Source organism: Nerophis lumbriciformis, linkage group LG25, assembly GCF_033978685.3.
Source record: "Nerophis lumbriciformis linkage group LG25, RoL_Nlum_v2.1, whole genome shotgun sequence".
Classification (NCBI taxonomy): Eukaryota; Metazoa; Chordata; class Actinopteri; order Syngnathiformes; family Syngnathidae; genus Nerophis; species Nerophis lumbriciformis.
In genome coordinates this window covers 2,974,125-2,999,702 of record NC_084572.2, presented here as the reverse complement: position 1 = coordinate 2,999,702, position 25,578 = coordinate 2,974,125, and the positions used below count along the sequence as shown (strand labels likewise).

Genomic DNA, 25,578 nt, shown 5'->3' with positions numbered 1-25,578 from the left:
GCCGGGGTCCGGGACCGAGGCCCCTTCCCCCGAGAGGGCCCCACCGGGAGCCGTAGCTGAGGCGATCCGCGAGAAGGGCCCGACGCACGTCCAGGGTCACTACCGCGCCCACCGCACCGACACCCCGCCTCGTCCGCTTTCGCAGTGCGCTCACGAAAGGGGTGGGGCTCACCCTGGTTGATATAGAGAGCAGGACGGTGGCCATGGAATTTCATTTAAGGTTTGTGATAAACCATCAAACTCATTCGTTAAAAGGACTCTATAGTAATATAAAGCAAATTTTTCTGGACATTATCATGCAAGAAAAGTTTATTTTTGGGATCGCGATCACCGCGTAATGATTTTTAAAGGTTGCATTACATTATTAACTGTCCCATGTGATCAGCCAGTGCGATTGGAAGTCCATGCTCAATTATTGCCTCCGTAAATAAAACTTCGGCATTTATCACATCCAAAGAATCTGTTTGGGCGACGAAAAACGTTGAAAGTTTTCCACTTGTATCGCTAGCAACGGCATTAGACTTGTGTTTTTTTGTCCCAACGTGGTCTTTTACATCGCTAATTCCTCCGTGTCCGATCGAAAAATCTTGTCTGCACAAGGTGCAATTCGCGTAGTTTTCACCCTTTTTTTTTTTTTTAATTAATATTAGATATATAACAACGGGCGGATGGCGGGCGGGTGCAGTTCTGATCAAACGTTACATCGGGTGGATGGCGGATGGTTGACGACTTTCTGACGCGGTTGCGGATGAAATAAATTGCCTATCCGCGCATCTCTAGTATATACTCACAAGAAACCGAATAGCTTTGTCTTTGACCTTTTTTTTTTTTTTTTACTTACAACTATACCTAATATATAAAGGGGTGGAAAAGTGACTATTACCTGCAGGGCAAACATTAGCTAACCAGAAGGCAAAAACAATGTAAACAAAAAACACCTGCTTAAAAGATCTAATACAAATGTCCCTGAGGAATGTAAGGTGGGAGTACTGTAATTACCTAACGTTACATTATTATTTTCCATAACAATTTAGCCCCCTCCACAATATTAACCCGACGTTAAAACAGAACTAGCTATTTATTGATTAGCAATTGCCGAATCATGTAACATTAGCTTAATGCTAAAAAGCCAGGTTACTATCACATTCTGTAACAGATAAATAATTTCATGTAGGCTAACGTTACCTACCTGCTACCTCTGTCTTTTCTCGTTTCTCCTCCTCTTCTTTTCTCTTTTTTCTTCCCTGGGCACCTGACAGTTTTGGCCGTTTTGACATCTTGTGTTGATTTTTTGATGTGGTGACGTCCAAAAAGAGTCATGATACGGGAAGGGAGGGGGCGCACCGTTTGCGTAATGTTGTAACTAATAATATTTATATTAAATAGGCTTTACTTTGCATTTTAATTAACGTGGGATTATGTTTTGTATTTAGAAATAATAGTACCAACTTTTTTTTTTTTTTTTTTTCTCCAACATTTGTGGCACTGGCGTGGCGCCCCCTGATGGACGGCGCCCTTAGCATTTGCCTATACGGCCTATGCCACGGGCCGGCCCTGGGTGCGCGTGGTGCCGTCGTAAACTTTAGGCTAATTATTGTTCGTGATAAACATCCGTTCCTGTATATCTAAGGCGTTGTATCGTGTAATGAACACTCCAGTAAACAATTATTCATAATATTCAAGTCAGCTGAAATCAATAAAAATCCAAGGGTTTTTGTCTCCATCTAGTGGCCAATCGTGGTTTAGCTTGTTTGGTGACGTCATCGCGTATATACTTGTATGCGTGCGAGTGTACGTGTGCATTGTGCTGTATTTGCATAATGCTGACACAACAACACACACACGCACACACACGCGTTCAAACCCACGCGCACACAAAAACACACACATGCGCATGCACGCACGCACTCACGTTTATTACCATGTATACATATATATAAAAAGCAGAATTTTTATTTGTATTATAAATGCAATGTTTGTGCGTGTGTACATACGTGTATATATATGTGTATGTATACACATATATATACACATCTTATACATATATACACATATATACATATATACACATTTTTATACATATATATATACACACACACACACACACACATATATATATACATATACATATACATATATATATATATGTTTATATATATATATACATATATACACATACACATTTTTATACATATATACACATATATACATATATGCACAGACACACACATATATATATATATATATATATGTATATACATATACATATATATATATGTATATATATATACGTATATGTATACATACAGTATATATGTATATATACTGTGTACAAAATATTTCCACTTGTTTAAATTAGAAGCATAAAGTCCAATAAATAAAGCAACTGATTTAGGAATTTAATTTCCTTCCGTCATTTAGTAGCTACACACACACACACACACACACACACACACACACACGCACACACACACACACACACACACACACACATATATTATGATGTGTATATATATATATGCATATATATATATATATATATATATATATATATATATATATATATATATATATATATATATATATATATATATATATATATATATATATATATATATATGTATGTGTGGGGAAAAAAATCACAAGACTACTTCATCTCTACAGGCCTGTTTCATGAGGGGGTTCCCTCAATCATCAGGAGATTTTAATGGGAGCATTCACATACCATGGTTTATATAGGGCACAGAGTGGGTGGGTACAGGCTGGCGTAGGGGCGTGGTGATTGGCTCATGTGTTACCTAGGAGGTGTTTCCGTCTGTGGCGGCATGCTGATACAATTTCGCTGCGCTTGTTGAGGGATGACAGGTCTGGACGGTATATGATAAACAGTTTCTCTTTCAAGCATAGGTTGCATCTTTTATTATCGAGCAGAAACGTGTGAACTCGTTGGGAGTTTCCTCCTCTCCCGGCTCGCTAGCCTCAACCTGAACCTTGGTATTTACCGTGATGACGGACTGGCAGTGTGTCGCGCCTCGCCAAGGAGCAGCGAGAATACCAAGAAGCGCATATGCCAAATTTTCAAAGAGAACGGCCTACGGATCACGATTGAAGCCAACAAGCAAACCGTCAACTTCCTTGACGTCACTTTCAACCTGAGAAATAACAGCTACCAACCATTCACGAAACCCAACACAACACTCCAATACGTGCACCATGACAGCAACCACCCACCCACCACCACGAAAAGAATACCTACCGGAATCAATAAAAGGCTATCGATGCTGTCATCTAGCAAAGCTGAATTTGACCAAGCAACCCCCCCGTACCAAAAAGCCCTTGATGAAAGCGGATACAATTTCACCCTCACCTATGAACCCACGCCAGGAAACCAACCAAAAAAGAACAGAAAACGAAACAACATCATCTGGTACAACCCCCCATACAGCAAAAACGTCTCAACTAACATTGGCCACAAATTCCTCACTCTGATTGACAAACACTTTCCCAAAGACAACACCCTAAGAAAAGTATTCAACAAGAACAACATTAAATTGAGCTACAGCTGTATGAACAATATACGACAAATCATCTCAAACCACAACAAAACAATTGCAAATGAGCCGTCGGCCCCCAGACAGAGCGACCCCAAAACCAACAAAGGCTGTAACTGCCGCAAGAAACCTGATTGCCCTCTCAACGGGGGGTGCTTACAAACATCAGTTACCAATCTAAGGTAACACGCAAGGACATTAACACATCCGACACATATGTAGGATTAACCGAGGGAGAGTTTAAAACCAGATGGAACAATCACAAGGCTTCTTTCAGGAACCAAAACCTGCGGAATACCACAGAACTCAGCAAACACATTTGGGACCTCAAAGACAATAATGTTGAATATTCAATAACATGGCAAATTCTTGCATCCAGCACACCTTACAATAGTGGTAATAAAAGATGCAACCTATGCTTGAAAGAGAAACTGTTTACTATATACCGTCCAGACCTGTCATCCCTCAACAAGCGCAGCGAAATTGTATCAGCATGCCGCCACAGACGGAAACACCTCCTAGGTAACACATGAGCCAATCACCACGCCCCTACGCCAGCCTGTACCCACCCACTCTGTGCCCTATATAAACCATGGTATGTGAATGCTCCCATTAAAATCTTCTGATGATTGAGGGTACCCCCCCTCATGAAACAGGCCTGTAGAGATGAAATAGTCTTGTGATTTTTTTCCCACACATACATATATATATATATATATATATATATATATATATATATATATATATATATATATATATATATATATATATATATTTTGTACCAACTGTAATCTTTTAATGCTAGACATAGGGAGACCCGAAAATAATGTTACAGTAGTCGAGACAAGACGTAACGAACGCACGTATAAGGTGGCTGCCATTATGATGTGCAGTGATGTTTTCGTAAGTCTTGAACTATACAAAGTATTTCAATGGTTGGAATCTGCACTTTTACATGATATACTAGTTACTATGGGAATCTAATTAGTTACTATGGTCATCTCATTAGTTACTATGGTAATCTAAGTCACAGCAGCTCAGACGAGGCACCAAGCAGTGTGGGCGGGGAGCGTTTCCACAGAGTGTTTCCAGAGCAGCCAGCCTGAAATGCGGGGGTCAGGGACAGACGTGGAAGGAGTTTTTTACAACAAAGTTCTAAGGCTTGGTGATGTATCAGATATATCAGATTGTAGGTGGGGGTTTTTTTTACCCTTGGCTTTCATATTTCGCTGTTTGCTGCATTTTTGTTGCGTTTCGCTTGATTGTAAAATATGTCGATGGAGAGGGGGTGTGACGTTCATATTTTGTCAATATTCAGTGTTTTATCGGCCGTAGTTAATATTGTAAATCCCACATTCTTTATTTTCATGTACATACTGGGTGTCTCATCCAGTAAAAAACTGTAAAATTCCATTCCGTTTTTTATCTTATATCATGACCAGGGCCGGCCCGTGGCATAGGCCGTATAGGCAAATGCTAAGGGCGCCGTCCATCAGGGGGCGCCACTCCAGTGCCACAAATGTTGGAGAAAAAAAAAAAAAAAAAAAAAGTTGGTACTATTATTTCTAAATACAAAAAATAATCCCACGTTAATTAAAATGCAAAGTATAGCCTATTTAATAGAAAAATTATTTGTTACAACATTACCCCCCACCCGCACGGTGCGCCCTCTCCCTTCCCGTATCATGACTCTTTTTGGACATCACCACATCAAAAAATCAACACAAGATGTCAAAATGGCCAAAACTGTCAGGTGCCCAGGGAAGAAAAAAGAGAAAAGAAGAGGAGGAGAAACGAGAAAAAGACAGAGGTAGCAGGTAGGTAACGTTAGCCTACATGAAATTATTTGTCTGTTACAGAATGTGATAGTAACCTGGCTTTTTAGCATTAAGCTAATGTTACATGATTCGGCAATTGCTAATCAATAAATAGCTAGTTCTGTTTTAACGTCGGGTTAATATTGTGGAGGGGGCTAAATTGTTATGGAAAATAATAATGTAACGTTAGGTAATTACAGTACTCCCACCTTACATTCCTCAGGGACATTTGTATTAGATCTTTTAAGCAGGTATTTTTTGTTTACATTGTTATTGCCTTCTGGTTAGCTAATGTTTGCCCTGCAGGTAATAGTCACTTTTCCACCCCTTTATATATTAGGTATAGTTGTAAGTAAAAAAAAAAGGTCAAAGACAAAGCTATTTGGTTTCTTGTGAGTATATACACTTCACTGCCGATGTGGGGGGGGCGCCACCTAAAATCTTGCCTAGGGCGCCAGATTGGTTAGGGCCGGGCCTGATCATGACGTTTTTAGCTTTCAATTCATTATTGTGAGGTTTTGTATTAGTGTTCCTAAAAATCAGATATACCGGCCTCCAGACACATTTTTTTCTCTAAATTTGGCCCCCCGAGGCAAAATAATTGCCCTAATAGGAGGACAGCTGGCAGACTGCAGCCATTCAGGAGAGATCTGGAACAAGTTGAGCTCCGCTGAAGATGATGGAGGACCAAGTGGAGCCTGAGAGCCTGTTTGTTCCAGAAGAAACACACCAGACTGACTGCACGTGACGTCATGCGTGGCGGAAAAAGCCACGTTCATTGGAGGCGGCACGCGACATGAAACGCACATGTGCATCTGTCAGCAGGAAGTTAATGAGCGTGCCTTATGTCTTCATGAGGACATGCTGTGACAGAGGCGGAGGCTGGGGACGGGTGGACGAGCCCCAGCTCATTAATTAGCGGCGGCGCTTAATGAGCTTCGGTAAGTGCCTTCAATGATCTGTAGGACCACACGGGGACGACTCACAATCACTAGGTCTAGTCTAGACTCATCAAAGAATACAAAGTCCTCAGAACACCACGTGACCACATGACACGCACAGCCCCTCAGTCCCTCGCCAACCTCATACTTGCCAACCCTGCCGGATTTTCCGGGAGACTCTCGAAATTCAGCGCCTCTCCCGAAAACCTCCCGGAAGAAATTGTCTCCCGAAAATCTCCCGGAATTCAGCCGGAGCTGCCCCCTCCAGCTCCATGCGGACCTGAGTCCAGTGTGCGCACACAAGGAGACGAAGCAGAAGAACGAGACCGTAGTCGAAGAGCGCACGGGAGACACTTCTCCAGGGTCGATGTATGCTCGGGGCAACACCCTTCACCTTACCCGGCAGTGGGTCTCCACAGCGGACGACTTTAGGGTGAATGATGAGTCCAGCGATTAGTTGCAAATCTTGCTTTATTGATTGCTTGCACACAGCCAATCCAACACAAAACCAACTAGTCCCTTCCCGCACTCACGCTACCGCTCCCTCTCTTCTCTCGCCCACACACTCACTGACGTCACTCACCTCACATGCTGTCACCTATTAAAGGGCCACACACACACTTACTGTTGGAATAATTGTTTGTAAGTTATCACAAAAGAAACGTTGTATTATGAATGCTGTCTTTCGAGGCCTAACAAAAGGAAGAAGGCTCGTGAAACGCCACTGTGATTTCAACACGGACAGATGGCAGGATCTGCTCAACTTCCAGAGAAACTCTCTTTGAAGTGTTAAACGAACTCTCTTTGAAGTCATCGCTATTTACGACCCGCTGCCCTTTTGAAGCAACTGTGGTCAGGAGACGGGAGGGGTTATCCATTGTCCTCCAACACCTGCCCCAGTTGGATCCAGGAAGAGCCCAAGCCCGAGAAATCCCACTTCTTGGTCTTCAAAGCGACCGAAAACAATGACGGTTTTACATACTCCCCATTCCTGCTGTGACATGTGTTGGTGCGTGAACATTGAACATCTGAATTAAAAGAGGAGACAAAAACCTTCTTCGTCAGAGCGTGGTGCAGGACTGTACAGAGAGTGCAGTGGCCATGTCTCTCCTCAATATTGAGTCCAAATTGAATTCTGTCTCTGTTTGATTCCTTGCCTTTTGTCTTGTTTAATAGATGTCCTCAGTGTTTGAACGTGACACTTACTCTACTCTCATAACACACAGTACAGTTAGTAGAACAACTGTTTTCATTACTGTGTATTTGATAGGTGCCATTGCCCCGGAATTGTATTGCATTGTACTTTCAAGTACAACAATGAGTAGATGAGTGTTATGTGTGTGTGTATATGTGTAAATAAATGAACACTGAAATTCAAGTATTTCTTTTATTTATATATATAATAAAATAAATATATATATATATAGCTAGAATTCACTGAAAGTCAAGTATTTCATGTATATATATATATATATATGAAATACTCGAGTTGGTGAATTCTAGCTGTAAATATACTCCTCCCCTCTTAACCACGCCCCCCACCACGCCCCCCGCCCCACCCCGACCACGCCCCACCTCCCGAAATCGGAGGTCTCAAGGTTGGCAAGTATGACCAACCTCATGGTGCAGATGTAAACGTCCCACGGCGGGGTCCGGACCCACTGCTGGGGATTTGATATCAAACATGGTCCACAAGGTGGGAGACACTTGAGGTCCATTCCGGCTTTACACAAATCAGAGACTTAAAGACTTCTCACTTGCTCTCCTTTTGTGAAGGCTACTCAAATATGTACCTTCCTTTGAAAACCCTTGTGTAATGTTCATATTGTTGTTACTCAGTCAGCGTTTGTGGGTCTGATGGACCTGTTGCATTTTGTGGCTTTTAATGCCTCACAATCAAACACTTTTATGTTAAAATACTGAACAGATGTTTACCTTATCCCAATAAACATCTGTTCAGTATTTTAACATAAAAGTGTTTGATTGTGAGGCATTAAAAGCCACAAAATGCAACGGGTCCACAGACCCACAAACGCTGGCTGAGTAACAACAATATGAACCAGTGACGTGCAGTCAATGGAGGCAGGTGAGGCCCTGCCTCACCTGCCTCCATGGGTGGCCATTACGTCGATCACGATCTACCGGTCGATCGTGGAGGTCAGTCGATGGCCAGCCAGGCATTAAAAAAATACACCTGAAAATTAGCGATTATAAATCTTCACTAAGACGTCACTTTCGTCACTTGATTGACATTCACGGCACCCGAGGGGTCTTGTGAGATGAAGGCAACGCGCCTTCATTTTAAGACTTACATACGGCTTTTCATTTTTTGCGGCTCCAGACGGATTTGTTTTTTGTATTTTTGGTCCAATACGGCTCTTTCAACGTTTTGGGTTACCGACCCCTGGTCTAGCCTGTGTGCTATTATGTGCTGAGCTGTTGTGGAGCTGCTAGCTCCTGGTAGATCCCATAGCCTACTGTGTTTACCTTTTGTGAATTACTTCTCTAAAATACAAGAAACTGGCTGTCCAGCTTTGGACAAGAAAACACGCTGAGATTTAAGATGCAAGCCGATATCATACGATATGTAGATGACTGCCTGAAGTCATCTACAATAATCCCGGTGCCGAAGAAGTCTCCCATCACCAGCCTGAATGATTACCGACCAGTGGCCCTCACTCCGGTAATCATGAAGTGCTTCGAGCGACTTGTTCTCCAGCACATCAAGGACCATATCCCTCCAGACTTCGACCCCCACCAGTTCGCATACCGGGCGAACAGGTCCACAGAGGACGCCATCGCTGTTGCTCTCCACTCTGCTCTGAACCACCTGGAGCAGCAGCAGAGCTACGTCCGGATGCTCTCTGTGGACTATAGCTCTGCCTTCAATACAATAATCCCGGACAGACTCTGCAATAAACTGGACACTCTTGGCCTCCCCCCTCTCACAAACGCCTGGATAAGGGACTTCCTAACGGACCGACCCCAGAATGTGAGACTTGGCCCGCACCTCTCATCCTCCCGCACGCTGAGCATCGGCTCCCCACAGGGCTGTGTGCTGAGCCCCCTCCTCTACTGCCTTTACACCCATGACTGCAGTCCGGCCCACAGTGACAACCTTACCGTCAAGTTCGCCGACGATACCACAGTGGTCGGGCTCATCTCCAGGGGTGACGAGGCTGCCTACAGAGAGGAGGTCCTGAAGCTGACGGCCTGGTCTTCGGAGAACAACCTCGCTCTCAACACCAGCAAGACCAGAGAGATCATCGTCGACTTCAGGAGGAGCAGCACCGACCCTGCCCCCCTCTACATCAACGGCGAGCGTGTAGAGAGGGTCCACACCTTCAGGTACCTTGGAGTCCACATCTCTAATGACTTCTCCTGGACAGTCAACACCACATCAATCATCAAGAAGGCTCAGCAGCGGCTACACTTCCTTAGAGTCCTCGGGAAGTACAACCTGAAGCCTGACCTGCTGCTGACCTTCTACCGTTCGTCCATCGAGAGCCTGCTGACCTACTGTATTACGGTATGGTACGGCAGCTGCACTGCAGCAGACAGGGAGAGGCTGCAAAGAGTGGTCAAGACGGCTCAGAAGATCATCGGCCGCCCTCTCCCGTCTCTGACGGACATCTACACCTCCCGCTGCCTCAACAGAGCCAGTGCCATCATCAAGGACAGCACCCACCCTGGCTCTGACCTGTTCCACCTGCTGCCCTCTGGGAAGCGCTACAGGTGCATTAAAACCAAAACAAACAGGCTAAAGAACAGCTTCTTCCCCAGGGCCATAACCATCCTGAACGGACTGCCCCATTGTCCCTCATAACTGCCTTCTCTTCGGTGCAATAACCCATTCCACCAACCACCCTGTTTTTGTTTTGTTTTTTTTCATGTATATATTCATTTCACACCATATTCATTGCACTTCTACATTTTTTATATTTTTATATATTTGCACATTGTTTTTCTAGCATGCACACATCGCACTGTATGGAATGGCCTCAATCTCGTTACCTTGCGTAATGACAATAAAGCTGATTCTGATTCTGATACTTGTTTTCGGCTGGTATCGAACACATATACAATATTAGTATCGGTTTGGGAGACCTCTAATTTCCGCTCGTTCTTCAAATCCACCGTAACAGACAAAATGAAAGAGAAACCAGTGTGAAAAATGCATGAACGTCCTTACTTGGTTCTTACTGTATATGTTTACATATGTACGCACACTTTGTACTTTCTACTGCACTCTGTTTTTATCGTCAGCAACAAAGACGATGATGACGTGACTTTAGTACAAAGTTTGAATGTCTCCTTTTGTTTTCATAGCTGAACCGGGACGACAAGAACAACAATCTCCAAAACACAACTTGAAGAAGGTAAAGAAAATTCATGTATTCTTCACAACATATTGATTAGTTTCTCTTTCATTTTGTCAGTTATAGTAGATTTGAAGAAGAAGTGGAAATTAGGGGTGTCCCGAGTCGATATTGATATTGTATATTTGTTCGTTATCAGCTGTCAACAAGTATTTTATGTAGGGATGATGTTTGATAAGAAATTATCGAGTTCGAGCCCATTATCAAATCCTCTTATCGAACCGATTCCTTATCGATTCTCTTATGGAATCCAGATAGGTTGTTGTATATGGAAAAAAACACAATATTTGGTTTAACAAAAGCTCACTTTTATTTAATAAGAAAAATAATAATAAATAAATAAATATTGTCTGTTACACCCCTAAAAAAATAAAATAAATAAATATTGACCGTTGTTACCCAAAGTATATTAAGTGGGATTTTTCAGAAAAACAAACATATACAGTAACACAAAAACAACCTGTCTCTGTGATCACTATATGTATAGTTTATTTTAATTAAACCTAACGTTTTAACAGCATCATAGTTTCGCTCTACTTGAGACAGCAGTCTAGAGAAAAAGGCACATTTGCACCCCTGGTGGTGAAATCTATCAAAGTTAGGGTGGTCCCAAAAAGGAGGGATTTTTCAAATTGACTGTGTGTCAGTTTTAAAAGTGCTACCCCTCTGGTCAACATATGAAATAACAAGTGCGTGTAAAAAATTTTACGTGCTCCCCCTCTGGCCGACATATGTAATAACACGTGTGTGTGTGTAAGAAATTGAAATGTGCCCCCTTTGGTCAAAATTTAAAAAAAAAAAAAAAAAAAAAAAAAATATATATATATATATATATATATATACATTCTTGCATCCAGCACACCTTACAATAGTGGTAATAAAAGATGCAACCTATGCTTGAAAGAGAAACTGTTTATTATTTACCGTCCAGACCTGTCATCCCTCAACAAGCGCAGCGAAATTGTAACAGCATGCCGCCATAGACGGAAACACCTCCTAGGTAACACATGAGCCAATCACCACGCCCCTACGCCAGCCTGTACCCACCCCCTCTGTGCCCTATATAAACCATGGTATGCGAATGCTCCCATTAAAATCTCCTGATGATTGAGGGTACCCCCCCTCATGAAACAGGCCTGTAGAGATTAAATAGTCTTGTGATTTTTTTTCCCACACATACATATATTGCGCTCTACTACGGTATCGAGCACTATTTTTTGGATAACCTTATTAAGACATATATATATATATATATATATATATATATATATATATATATATATATATATATATATATTTCACAGCAAGGGCTCTGGAACCACTTCTCTTGAGAGGGGCTGGACTCTCTTCCACTCTGGCGTTGCCGGCAGTGAGAGGCGACGGGCTGGGGTGGCAATTCTCGTTGCCCCTCGGCTCAAAGCCTGCATGTTGGAGTTCAACCCGGTGGACGAGAGGGTAGCTTCCCTCCGCCTTCGGGTGGGGGGACGGGTCCTGACTGTTGTTTGCGTTTACGCGCCAAACAGCAGCTCAGAGTACCCACCCTTTTTGGATTCACTCGAGGGAGTACTGGAGAGTGCTCCCCCGGGTGATTCCCTCGTTCTACTGGGGGACTTCAACGCTCATGTTGGCAGCGACAGTGAAACCTGGAGAGGTGTGATTGGGAAGAATGGCCGCCCGGATCTGAACCCGAGTGGTGTTCTGTTATTGGACTTTTGTGCTCGTCACAGATTGTCGATAACAAACACCATGTTCAAACATAAGGGTGTCCATATGTGCACTTGGCACCAGGACACCCTAGGCCGCAGTTCTATGATCGACTTTGTAGTTGTGTCATCGGATTTGCGGCCTCATGTTTTGGACACTCGGGTGAAGAGAGGGGCGGAGCTTTCTACCGATCACCACCTGGTGGTGAGTTGGCTGCGATGGTGGGGGAGGATGCCGGACAGACCTGGCAGGCCCAAACGCATTGTGAGGGTTTGCTGGGAACGCCTGGCAGAGTCTCCTGTCAGAGAGAGTTTCAATTCCAACCTCCGGAAGAACTTTGAACATGTCACAAGGGAGGTGCTGGACATTGAGTCCGAGTGGACAATGTTCCGTACCTCTATTGTTGAGGCGGCCGATTGGAGCTGTGGCCGCAAGGTAGTTGGTGCCTGTCGTGGCGGTAATCCTAGAACCCGTTGGTGGAGGCCGGCGGTGAGGGATGCCGTCAGGCTGAAGAAGGAGTCCTATCGGGTTCTTTTGGCTCATGGGACTCCTGAGGCAGCAGACAGGTACCGACAGGCCAAGCGGTGTGCGGCTTCAGCGGTCGCGGAGGCAAAAACTCGGACATGGGAGGAGTTCGGGGAGGCCATGGAAAAAGACTTCCGGACGGCTTCGAAGCAATTCTGGACCACCATCCGCCGCCTCAGGAAGGGGAAGCAGTGCAGTGTCAACACCGTGTATGGTGGGGATGGTGCTCTGCTGACCTCGACTGCGGATGTTGTGGATCGGTGGAGGGAATACTTCGAAGACCTCCTCAATCCTACCAGCACGTCTTCCTATAAGGAAGCAGGGCCTGGGGATTCTGTGGTGGGCTCTCCTATTTCTGGGGCTGAGGTTGCCGAGGTAGTTAAAAAGCTCCTCGGTGGCAAGGCCCCGGGGGTGGATGAGATCCGCACGGAGTTCCTTAAGGCTCTGGATGTTGTGGGGCTGTCTTGGTTGACAAGACTCTGCAACATCGCGTGGACATCGGGGGCGGTACCTCTGGATTGGCAGAACGGGGTGGTGGTTCCTCTCTTTAAGAAGGGGAACCGGAGGGTGTGTTCCAACTATCGTGGGATCACACTCCTCAGCCTTCCCGGTAAGGTCTATTCAGGTGTACTGGAGAGGAGGCTACGCCGGATAGTCGAACCTCGGATTCAGGAGGAACAGTGTGGTTTTCGTCCTAGTCGTGGAACTGTGGACCAGCTCTATACTCTTCGGCAGGGTCCTTGAGGGTGCATGGGAGTTTGCCCAACCAGTCTACATGTGCTTTGTGGACTTGGAGAAGGCATTCGACCGTGTACCCCGGGAAGTCCTGTGGGGAGTGCTCAGAGAGTATGGGGTAACGGACTGTCTTATTGTGGCAGTTCGCTCCCTGTATGATCAGTGTCAGAGCTTGGTCCGCATTGCCGGCAGTAAGTCGGACACGTTTCCAGTGAGGGTTGGACTCCGCCAAGGCTGCCCTTTGTCATCGATTCTGTTCATAACCTTTATGGACAGAATTTCTAGGCGCAGTCAGGGCGTTGAGGGTATCTGGTTTGGTGGCTGCAGGATTTGGTCACTGCTATTTGCAGATGATGTGGTCCTGATGGCTTCCTCCGGCCAAGATCTTCAGCTCTCACTGGATCGGTTCGCAGCCGAGTGTGAAGCGACTGGGATGGGAATCAGCACCTCCAAGTCCGAGTCCATGGTTCTCGCCCGGAAAAGGGTGGAGTGCCATCTCCGGGTTGGGGAGGAGATCTTGTCCCAAGTGGAGGAGTTCAAGTACCTCGGAGTCTTGTTCACGAGTGAGGGAAGATTGGATCGTGAGGTCAAAGGGCGGATCGGTGCGGCGTCTTCAGTAATGCGGACGCTGTATCGATCCGTCGTGGTGAAGAAGGAGCTGAGCCGGAAGGCAAAGCTCTCAATTTACCGGTCGATCTACGTTCCCATCCTCACTTATGGTCATGAGCTTTGGGTTATGACCGAAAGGACAAGATCACGGGTACAAGCGGCTAAAATTAGTTTCCTCCGCCGGGTGGCGGGGCTCTCCCTTAGAGATAGGGTGAGAAGCTCTGTCATCCGGGAGGAGCTCAGAGTAAAGCCGCTGCTCCTCCACATGGAGAGGAGCCAGATGAGGTGGTTCGGGCATCTGGTCAGGATGCCACCCGAACGCCTCCCTAGGGAGGTATTTCGGGCACGTCCGACCGGTAGGAGGCTAAGGGGAAGACCCAGGACGCTGCTGCCCCCGCCAAAGAGCCAGTGCTGATGCGTGCTTAACTGTGGTTGTAAATACATCCATCCATCCATCCATCCATCTTCTTCCGCTTATCCGAGGTCGGGTCGCGGGGGCAGCAGCCTAAGCAGGGAAGCCCAGACTTCCCTCTCCCCAGCCACTTCGTCCAGCTCTTCCTGTGGGACCCCGAGGCGTTCCCAGGCCAGCCGGGAGACATAGTCTTCCCAACGTGTCCTGGGTCTTCCCCGCGGCCTCCTACCGGTCGGACGTGCCCTAAACACCTCCCTAGGGAGGCGTTCGGGTGGCATCCTGACCAGATGCCCGAACCACCTCATCTGGCTCCTCTCGATGTGGAGGAGCAGCGGCTTTACTTTGAGCTCCTCCCGGATGGCAGAGCTTCTCACCCTATCTCTAAGGGAGAGCCCCGCCACCCGGCGGAGGAAACTCATTTCGGCCGCTTGTACCCGTGATCTTGTCTTTTCGGTCATGACCCAAAGCTCATGACCATAGGTGAGGATGGGAACGTAGATCGACCGGTAAATTGAGAGCTTTGCCTTCCGGCTTAGCTCCTTCTTCACCACAACGGATCGATACAGCGTCCGCATTACTGAAGACGCCGCACCGATCCGCCTGTCGATCTCACGATCCACTCTTCCCTCACTCGTGAACAAGACTCCGAGGTACTTGAACTCCTCCACTTGGGGCAAGATCTCCTCCCCAACCCGGAGATGGCACTCCACCCTTTTCCGGGCGAGAACCATGGACTCGGACTTGGAGGTGCTGATTCTCATCCCAGTCGCTTCACACTCAGCTGCGAACCGATCCAGTGAGAGCTGAAGATCCTGGCCAGATGAAGCCATCAGGACCACATCATCTGCAAAAAGCAGAGACCTAATCCTGCAGCCACCAAACCAGATCCCCTCAACGCCATGACTGCGCCTAGGAATTCTGTCCATAAAAGTTATGAACAGAATCGGTGACAAAGGGCAGCCTTGGCGGAGTCCAACCCTCACTGGAAACGTGTCCGACTTACTGCTGGCAATGCGAACCAAGCTCTGGCACTGATCATACAGGGAGCGGACCGCCACAATCAGACAGTCCGATACCCCGTACTCTCTGAGCACTCCCCACAGGACTTCCCGAGGGACACGGTCGAATGCCTTCTCCAAGTCCACAAAACACATGTAGACTGGTTGGGCAAACTCCCATGCACCCTCAAGGACCCTGCCGAGAGTATAGAGCTGGTTGTAAATACAAATCTTTATATATCTAGAAAGGGTGGTTCTAAAGAGATAGGCATTTTTTGGAGGTCTCAAGAAGGTAAGAAATACAAGTGTGTGTGTGTGTGTGTGTGTGTGTGTGTGTGTGTGTGTAGGAGTGTTTATAAAAGAGGCTGAGGGTGGAGAAGCAGAGTAGGAGAGCGCCACAGTTGGAGATCTTTGCTGGTGAGGGCGGTCCCTGCAGGTGATCGTCACGCCATGTCGTCCCCCACTGGGACGGCGGGAAACTTCGACCCGACACGGCAGCCGGTAGAAAATGTCAGCAGTAGGGGTCCTCACCCGTGGGAACGTGACGAGGCGTTGGCCCGGATGGAGATCATCGTGCTGAGCGTGGCCTTCGTGGCGACGGCGGTGGGGAACGCCAGCATGATGCTGGCGGTGCGAGTTAGCCAGAGGAAACCGTCACGCGTGCACCTGTTCATGACGCACCTGAGCCTGGCCGACCTGGTGGTGGCCTTCTTCCAGGTGCTGCCGCAGCTGTGCTGGGAGGTCACCTTCCGTTTCCAAGGCCCGGACATCCTGTGCCGCGTCGTCAAGTTCCTGCAGGTGGTGGGCATGTTCGCCTCGGCCTACGTGACCGTGGCCATGACCGTGGACCGCTACGTGGCCGTGTGCCACCCGATGACGACTCTCAACCGACCGAGGCGGCGTGCGCGTGCCATGATAGCGTGCGCGTGGGCGTGCAGCCTGGCGCTGAGCACGCCGCAGGTCTTCATCTTCTCCATGCAGGAGGTGTACGCAGGCTCGGATGTGTACGACTGCTGGGCTGACTTTGTGGAGCCGTGGGGTATGCGCGCCTACATCACGTGGATCACGGCCGCCGTCTTCCTGGTCCCCGTGGCCGTGCTCGTCACGTGCTACGGCTTCATCTGCCGCGCCGTGTGGTCCAATGGCAAGTGGAGCTCGCGCGGGCGGAGCATGCCGGGCGTATCCCGCGGCAAATTCCGCACGGTCAGGATGACGCTGGTGATCGTCCTCGCTTACGTCACCTGCTGGGCGCCTTTTTTCACCGTGCAGATGTGGTCCGCGTGGGACGACAACTTCGCCTGGCACGGTGAGTCACATGACAGGATGTCAATTAGGATGACCTCATATTGTCTTTACTCAGCATCTGTGTCCATGTGCTCCAAAATGTAATTAATAGCACATGTTTTTACAATTTAAAAAAATTAGCAAGTTATAATTGTTTCCCAATATTCACTCTTTACCCTGAATGGGAACTTGCCCCTACCAAGATGGCTGCCACGTACACACCCGGCATGGTTGCTACAACACACTGGCGTATCTATCGTTCCGTAACTATCTATGCTGTTATTCTGTAATAATAACTCTTATTCCACAATAAATACTTTTATTCCACACTCGTGTTCCACAATAAATACTTGTATTCCACACTCAATTCCCCAAGAAATGGTCTAATTCCAAATTAATACTTTACTCCAAAATAAAATTTAAATATGTCTTTTTAATCTATTCTTTTAGTTGATTAAAATTCCTCACTGCTCATTCCGCAATAAATTCTGTCCTCTTACTCCAATACAAATAATCTGACTTCACAATAAATAAAACAATTCCACATGCTTAATCCACAATCAATGCTCTTATTTCACAATAAATAGTCTTATTAATTAATAAGATTTTTCCACATTCTCATTCCACAATCAATACTCCTATTCCACAATGGATACTCTTACTGCACACTTGTATTCAAAAATAAATACTCTTATTCCACACTCGGATTCCACAAGAAATACTCTTATTCTGCAATAATTACTCTTATTTCACAATAAATACTTTTATTCCACACCCGTATTCCACAATAAATACTTGTATTCCGCACTTAATTCCACAATAAATTCTCTAATTCCAAATGAATATTTTATTCCCCCCCCAAAAAAGTATTTTTAATCTATTCTTTTAGTTGATTAAAATTCCTCACTGCTCATGACGCAATAAAGTCTGTACTCTTAGTCCATGTGCTCCAAAATGTAATTAATAGCACATGTTTTTACAATTTAAAAAAATTAGCAAGTTATAATTGTTTCCCAATATTCACTCTTTACCCTGAATGGGAACTTGCCCCTACCAAGATGGCTGCCACTTACACACCTGGCATGGTTGCTACAACACACTGGCGTATCTATCGTTCCGTAACTATCTATGCTGTTATTCTGTAATAATAACTCTTATTCCACAATAAATACTTTTATTCCACACTCGTGTTCCACAATAAATACTTGTATTCCACACTCAATTCCCCAAGAAATGCTCTAATTCCAAATTAATACTTTACTCCAAAATAAAATTTAAATATGTCTTTTTAATCTATTCTTTTAGTTGATTAAAATTCCTCACTGCTCATTCCGCAATAAATTCTGTACTTTTATTCCAATACAAATAATCTGACTTCACAATAAATAAAACAATTCCGCATGCTTAATCCACAATCAATGCTCTTATTTCACAATAAATAGTCTTATTAATTAATAAGCTTATTCTACATTCTCATTCCACAATCAATACTCCTATTTCACTCTTACTGCACACTTGTATTCCAAAATAAATACTCTTATTCCACACTTGGATTCCACAAGAAATACTCTTTTTCTGCAATAATTACTCTTATTTTACAATAAATACTTTTATTCCACACTCGTGTTCCACAATAAATACTTGTATTCCACACTCAATTCCCCAAGAAATGCTCTAATTCCAAATTAAGACTTTACTCCAAAATAAAATTTAAATATGTCTTTTTAATCTATTCTTTTAGTTGATTAAAATTCCTCACTGCTCATTCCGCAATAAATTCTGTACTCTTACTCCAATACAAATAATCTGACTTCACAATAAATAAAACAATTCCACATGCTTAATCCACAATCAATGCTCTTATTTCACAATAAATAGTCTTATTGATTAATAAGCTTATTCCACATTCTCATTCCACAATCAATACTCCTATTCCACTATGGATGCTCTTACTGCACACTTGTATTCCAAAATAAATACTCTTATTCCACACTTGGATTCCACAAGAAATACTCTTATTCTGCAATAATTACTCTTATTTTACAATAAATACTTTTATTCCACACCCGTATTCCACAATAAATACTTGTATTCCACACTCAATTCCCCAAGAAATGCTCTAATTCCAAATGAATACTTTACTCCAAAATAAAATTTAAATATGTCTTTTTAATCTATTCTTTTAGTTGATTAAAATTCCTCACTGCTCATTCCGCAATAAATTCTGTACTTTTATTCCAATACAAATAATCTGACTTCACAATAAATAAAACAATTCCGCATGCTTAATCCACAATCAATGCTCTTATTTCACAATAAATAGTCTTATTAATTAATAAGCTTATTCTACATTCTCATTCCACAATCAATACTCCTATTTCACTCTTACTGCACACTTGTATTCCAAAATAAATACTCTTATTCCACACTTGGATTCCACAAGAAATACTCTTTTTCTGCAATAATTACTCTTATTTTACAATAAATACTTTTATTCCACACTCGTATTCCACAATAAATACTTGTATTCCACACTCAATTCCACAAGAAATGCTCTAATTCCAAATTAATACTTTACTCCAAAATAAAATTTAAATATGTCTTTTTAATCTATTCTTTTAGTTGATTAAAATTCCTCACTGCTCATTCCGCAATAAATTCTGTACTCTTACTCCAAGACAAATAATCTGACTTCACAATAAATAAAACAATTCCACATGCTTAATCCACAATCAATGCTCTTATTTCACAATAAATAGTCTTATTAATTAATAAGCTTATTCCACATTCTCATTCCACAATCAATACTCCTATTCCAAAATGGATACTCTTACTGCACACTTGTATTCCAAAATAAATACTCTTATTCCACACTCGGATTCCACAAGAAATACTCTTATTCTGCAATAATTACTCTTATTTCACAATAAATACTTTTATTCCACACCCGTATTCCACAATAAATACTTGTATTCCGCACTCAATTCCACAATAAATTCTCTAATTCCAAATGTATATTTTATTCCCCCCAAAAATATGTATTTTTAATCTATTCTTTTAGTTTATTAAAATTCCTCACTGCTCATTCCGCAATAAATTCTGTACTCTTACTCCAATACAAATAATCTGACTTCACAATAAATAAAACAATTCCACATGCTTAATCCACAATCAATGCTCTTATTTCACAATAAATAGTCTTATTAATTAATAAGCTTATTCTACATTCTCATTCCACAATCAATACTCCTATTTCACAATGGATACTCTTACTGCACACTTGTATTCCAAAATAGATACTCTTATTCCACACTTGGATTCCACAAGAAATACTCTTATTCTGCAATAATTACTCTTATTTTACAATAAATACTTTTATTCCACACTCGTATTCCACAATAAATACTTGTATTCCACACTCAATTCCACAAGAAATGCTCTAATTCCAAATTAATACTTTACTCCAAAATAAAATTTAAATATGTCCTTTTAATCTATTCTTTTAGTTGATTAAAATTCCTCACTGCTCATTCCGCAATAAATTCTGTACTTTTATTCCAATACAAATAATCTGACTTCACAATAAATAAAACAATTCCACATGCTTAATCCACAATCAATGCTCTTATTTCACAATAAATAGTCTTATTAATTAATAAGCTTATTCCACATTCTCATTCCACAATCAATACTCCTATTCCACAATGGATACTCTTACTGCACACTTGTATTCAAAAATAAATACTCTTATTCCACACTCGGATTCCACAAGAAATACTCTTATTCTGCAATAATTACTCTTATTTCACAATAAATACTTTTATTCCACACCCGTATTCCACAATAAATACTTGTATTCCGCACTTAATTCCACAATAAATTCTCTAATTCCAAATGAATATTTTATTCCCCCCCAAAAAAGTATTTTTAATCTATTCTTTTAGTTGATTAAAATTCCTCACTGCTCATGACGCAATAAAGTCTGTACTCTTAGTCCATGTGCTCCAAAATGTAATTAATAGCACATGTTTTTACAATTTAAAAAAATTAGCAAGTTATAATTGTTTCCCAATATTCACTCTTTACCCTGAATGGGAACTTGCCCCTACCAAGATGGCTGCCACTTACACACCCGGCATGGTTGCTACAACACACTGGCGTATCTATCGTTCCGTATCTATCTATGCTGTTATTCTGTAATAATAACTCTTATTCCACAATAAATACTTTTATTCCACACTCGTGTTCCACAATAAATACTTGTATTCCACACTCAATTCCCCAAGAAATGGTCTAATTCCAAATTAATACTTTACTCCAAAATAAAATTTAAATATGTCTTTTTGATCTATTCTTTTAGTTGATTAAAATTCCTCACTGCTCATTCCGCAATAAATTCTGTACTCTTATTCCAATACAAATAATCTGACTTCACAATAAATAAAACAATTCCACATGCTTAATCCACAATCAATGCTCGTATTTCACAATAAATAGTCTTATTAATTAATAAGCTTATTCTACATTCTCATTCCACAATCAATACTCCTATTTCACAATGGATACTCTTACTGCACACTTGTATTCCAAAATAGATACTCTTATTCCACACTTGGATTCCACAAGAAATACTCTTATTCTGCAATAATTACTCTTATTTTACAATAAATACTTTTATTCCACACTCGTATTCCACAATAAATACTTGTATTCCACACTCAATTCCACAAGAAATGCTCTAATTCCAAATTAATACTTTACTCCAAAATAAAATTTAAATATGTCCTTTTAATCTATTCTTTTAGTTGATTAAAATTCCTCACTGCTCATTCCGCAATAAATTCTGTACTTTTATTCCAATACAAATAATCTGACTTCACAATAAATAAAACAATTCCACATGCTTAATCCACAATCAATGCTCTTATTTCACAATAAATAGTCTTATTAATTAATAAGCTTATTCCACATTCTCATTCCACAATCAATACTCCTATTCCACAATGGATACTCTTACTGCACACTTGTATTAAAAAATAAATACTCTTATTCCACACTTGGATTCCACAAGAAATACTCTTATACTGCAATAATTACTCTTATTCCACAATAAATACTTTTATTCCACACTCAATTCCCCAAGAAATGCTGTAATTCCAAATGAATACTTTACTCCAAAATAAAATTTAAATATGTCTTTTTAATCTATTCTTTTAGTTGATTAAAATTCCTCACTGCTCATTCCGCAATAAATTCTGTACTTTTATTCCAATACAAATAATCTGACTTCACAATAAATAAAACAATTCCACATGCTTAATCCACAATCAATGCTCTTATTTCACAATAAATAGTCTTATTAATTAATAAGCTTATTCTACATTCTCATTCCACAATCAATACTCCTATTTCACAATGGATACTCTTACTGCACACTTGTATTCCAAAATAAATACTCTTATTCCACACTCGGATTCCACAAGAAATGCTCTTATTCTGCAATAATTACTCTTATTTCACAATAAATACTTTTATTCCACACCCGTATTCCACAATAAATACTTGTATTCCGCACTTAATTCCACAATAAATTCTCTAATTCCAAATGAATATTTTATTCCCCCCCCAAAAAAGTATTTTTAATCTATTCTTTTAGTTGATTAAAATTCCTCACTGCTCATGACGCAATAAAGTCTGTACTCTTAGTCCATGTGCTCCAAAATGTAATTAATAGCACATGTTTTTACAATTTAAAAAAATTAGCAAGTTATAATTGTTTCCCAATATTCACTCTTTACCCTGAATGGGAACTTGCCCCTACCAAGATGGCTGCCACTTACACACCTGGCATGGTTGCTACAACACACTGGCGTATCTATCGTTCCGTAACTATCTATGCTGTTATTCTGTAATAATAACTCTTATTCCACAATAAATACTTTTATTCCACACTCGTGTTCCACAATAAATACTTGTATTCCACACTCAATTCCCCAAGAAATGCTCTAATTCCAAATTAATACTTTACTCCAAAATAAAATTTAAATATGTCTTTTTAATCTATTCTTTTAGTTGATTAAAATTCCTCACTGCTCATTCCGCAATAAATTCTGTACTTTTATTCCAATACAAATAATCTGACTTCACAATAAATAAAACAATTCCGCATGCTTAATCCACAATCAATGCTCTTATTTCACAATAAATAGTCTTATTAATTAATAAGCTTATTCTACATTCTCATTCCACAATCAATACTCCTATTTCACTCTTACTGCACACTTGTATTCCAAAATAAATACTCTTATTCCACACTTGGATTCCACAAGAAATACTCTTTTTCTGCAATAATTACTCTTATTTTACAATAAATACTTTTATTCCACACTCGTATTCCACAATAAATACTTGTATTCCACACTCAATTCCACAAGAAATGCTCTAATTCCAAATTAATACTTTACTCCAAAATAAAATTTAAATATGTCTTTTTAATCTATTCTTTTAGTTGATTAAAATTCCTCACTGCTCATTCCGCAATAAATTCTGTACTCTTACTCCAAGACAAATAATCTGACTTCACAATAAATAAAACAATTCCACATGCTTAATCCACAATCAATGCTCTTATTTCACAATAAATAGTCTTATTAATTAATAAGCTTATTCCACATTCTCATTCCACAATCAATACTCCTATTCCAAAATGGATACTCTTACTGCACACTTGTATTCCAAAATAAATACTCTTATTCCACACTCGGATTCCACAAGAAATACTCTTATTCTGCAATAATTACTCTTATTTTACAATAAATACTTTTATTCCACACTCGTATTCCACAATAAATACTTGTATTCCGCACTCAATTCCACAAGAAATGCTGTAATTCCAAATTAATACTTTACTCCAAAATAAAATTTAAATATGTCTTTTTAATCTATTCTTTTAGTTGATTAAAATTCCTCACTGCTCATTCCGCAATAAATTCTGTCCTCTTACTCCAATACAAATAATCTGACTTCACAATAAATAAAACAATTCCACATGCTTAATCCACAATCAATGCTCTTATTTCACAATAAATAGTCTTATTAATTAATAAACTTATCCTACATTCTCATTCCACAATCAATACTCCTATTCCACAATGGATACTCTTACTGCACACTTGTATTAAAGAATAAATACTCTTATTCCACACTTGGATTCCACAAGAAATACTCTTATTCTGCAATAATTACTCTTATTTTACAATAAATACTTTTATTCCACACTCGTATTCCACAATAAATACTTGTATTCCGCACTCAATTCCACAATAAATTCTCTAATTCCAAATGAATATTTTATTCCCCCCCAAAAAAGTATTTTTAATCTATTCTTTTAGTTTATTAAAATTCCTCACTGCTCATTACGCAATAAAGTCCGTACTCTTAGTCCATGTGCTCCAAAATGTAATTAATAGCACATGTTTTTACAATTTAAAAAAATTAGCAAGTTATAATTGTTTCCCAATATTCACTCTTTACCCTGAATGAGAACTTGCCCCTACCAAGATGGCTGCCACTTACACACCTGGCATGGTTGCTACAACACACTGGCGTATCTATCGTTCCGTATCTATCTATGCATGCGCTTGACCAGGATGATGTCATCCACATGAGACAAGTCTTTAATCTCCGCCTCCTGTAGATTCTGACAACATGCCGGTGACTCTCTCGGCGCAGCTGGCCAGCCTCAACAGCTGCGTCAACCCGTGGATCTACTTGATGTTCAGTGGGCACCTGCTGTCCGACTTCGCCAGGCGACTGCCTTGCTGTCGCCGCCTCAGCGCCAAGTTTGCTCGTCCCGATTCGAACAGCAGCCCCCGGTCGAGCACGCAGCTGTCCCGCTTGCAAGGTCCGCGCCTCTCTGAGCCATGCATGGCGAAGAGATGCCCAGCATAGACTGCGCCTCCTCCGTTTGATGCGAAAGAACCAGCTTGAGGTGAAACTGCAGGTATTTTTTTATCGGGTCGCCATAGAGCCAGTGCTGATGCGTGCGTAACTGTGGTTTGTGCCTGCTCTGCTGCAGACAGGAAGGCCCTGCAGATGGAGACCGCGACAGCGGAGAAGATAATCGGCCGGCCCTCCGCCCTCCTTAGAAGTCATCGCTCGCTCTCGCTGCCTCGGCAAAGAAAATCCCGTCAGACGCCTCGCACCCTGATCAGCGCTTGTTCAAGCTGCTGCCAAGAGATTTTGGTAACACAAGATCAGGACAAACAGAGTTAAACCGTTTTTACGCGTGGGCCATTAGGATATTGAATCTGTCCCAATAGCTTACAATGATTTTCACTGTTTGTACTGCTATTTAACATTTTATATACCGTATTTTCCGCACTATAAGGCGCACCTAAAAACCACAAATTTTCTCAAAAGCTGACAGTGCGCCTTATAACCCGGTGCGCTTTATATATGGATAAATATTAAGATTCATTTTCATAAAGTTTCGGTCTCGTAACTACGGTAAACAGCCGCCATCTTTTTTCCCGGTAGGACAGGAAGCGCTTCTTCTTCTACGCAAGCAACCGCCAAGGTAAGCACCCGCCCCCATAGAACAGGAAGCGCTTCTTCTTCTACT

The 25,578-nt window shown here is 42.0% G+C and overlaps 1 protein-coding gene across 1 annotated transcript; it reads left to right on the top strand.

The window, feature by feature from the left end:
• The first annotated feature begins 123 nt into the window (after nt 1-123).
• Nucleotides 124-25,578, top strand: LOC133621512 (arg8-vasotocin receptor-like). The gene is made up of 5 exons (XM_061983570.2): nt 124-220; nt 10,639-10,688; nt 16,019-16,977; nt 24,652-24,957; nt 25,033-25,578. The coding sequence occupies exons 3-4, from the start codon at nt 16,122-16,124 to the stop codon at nt 24,903-24,905; spliced, it is 1,110 nt and encodes a 369-aa protein (XP_061839554.1). The 5' UTR covers nt 124-220; nt 10,639-10,688; nt 16,019-16,121; the 3' UTR covers nt 24,906-24,957; nt 25,033-25,578.

Bases quoted from the DNA above. Each gene is read 5' to 3' on its own strand.
- LOC133621512 (XM_061983570.2), top strand. From the start codon at position 16,122: ATGTCGTCCCCCACTGGGACGGCGGGAAACTTCGACCCGACACGGCAG. The intron at 16,978-24,651 runs GTGAGTCACATG...CGCCTCCTGTAG, and splicing joins CGACAACTTCGCCTGGCACG to ATTCTGACAACATGCCGGTG.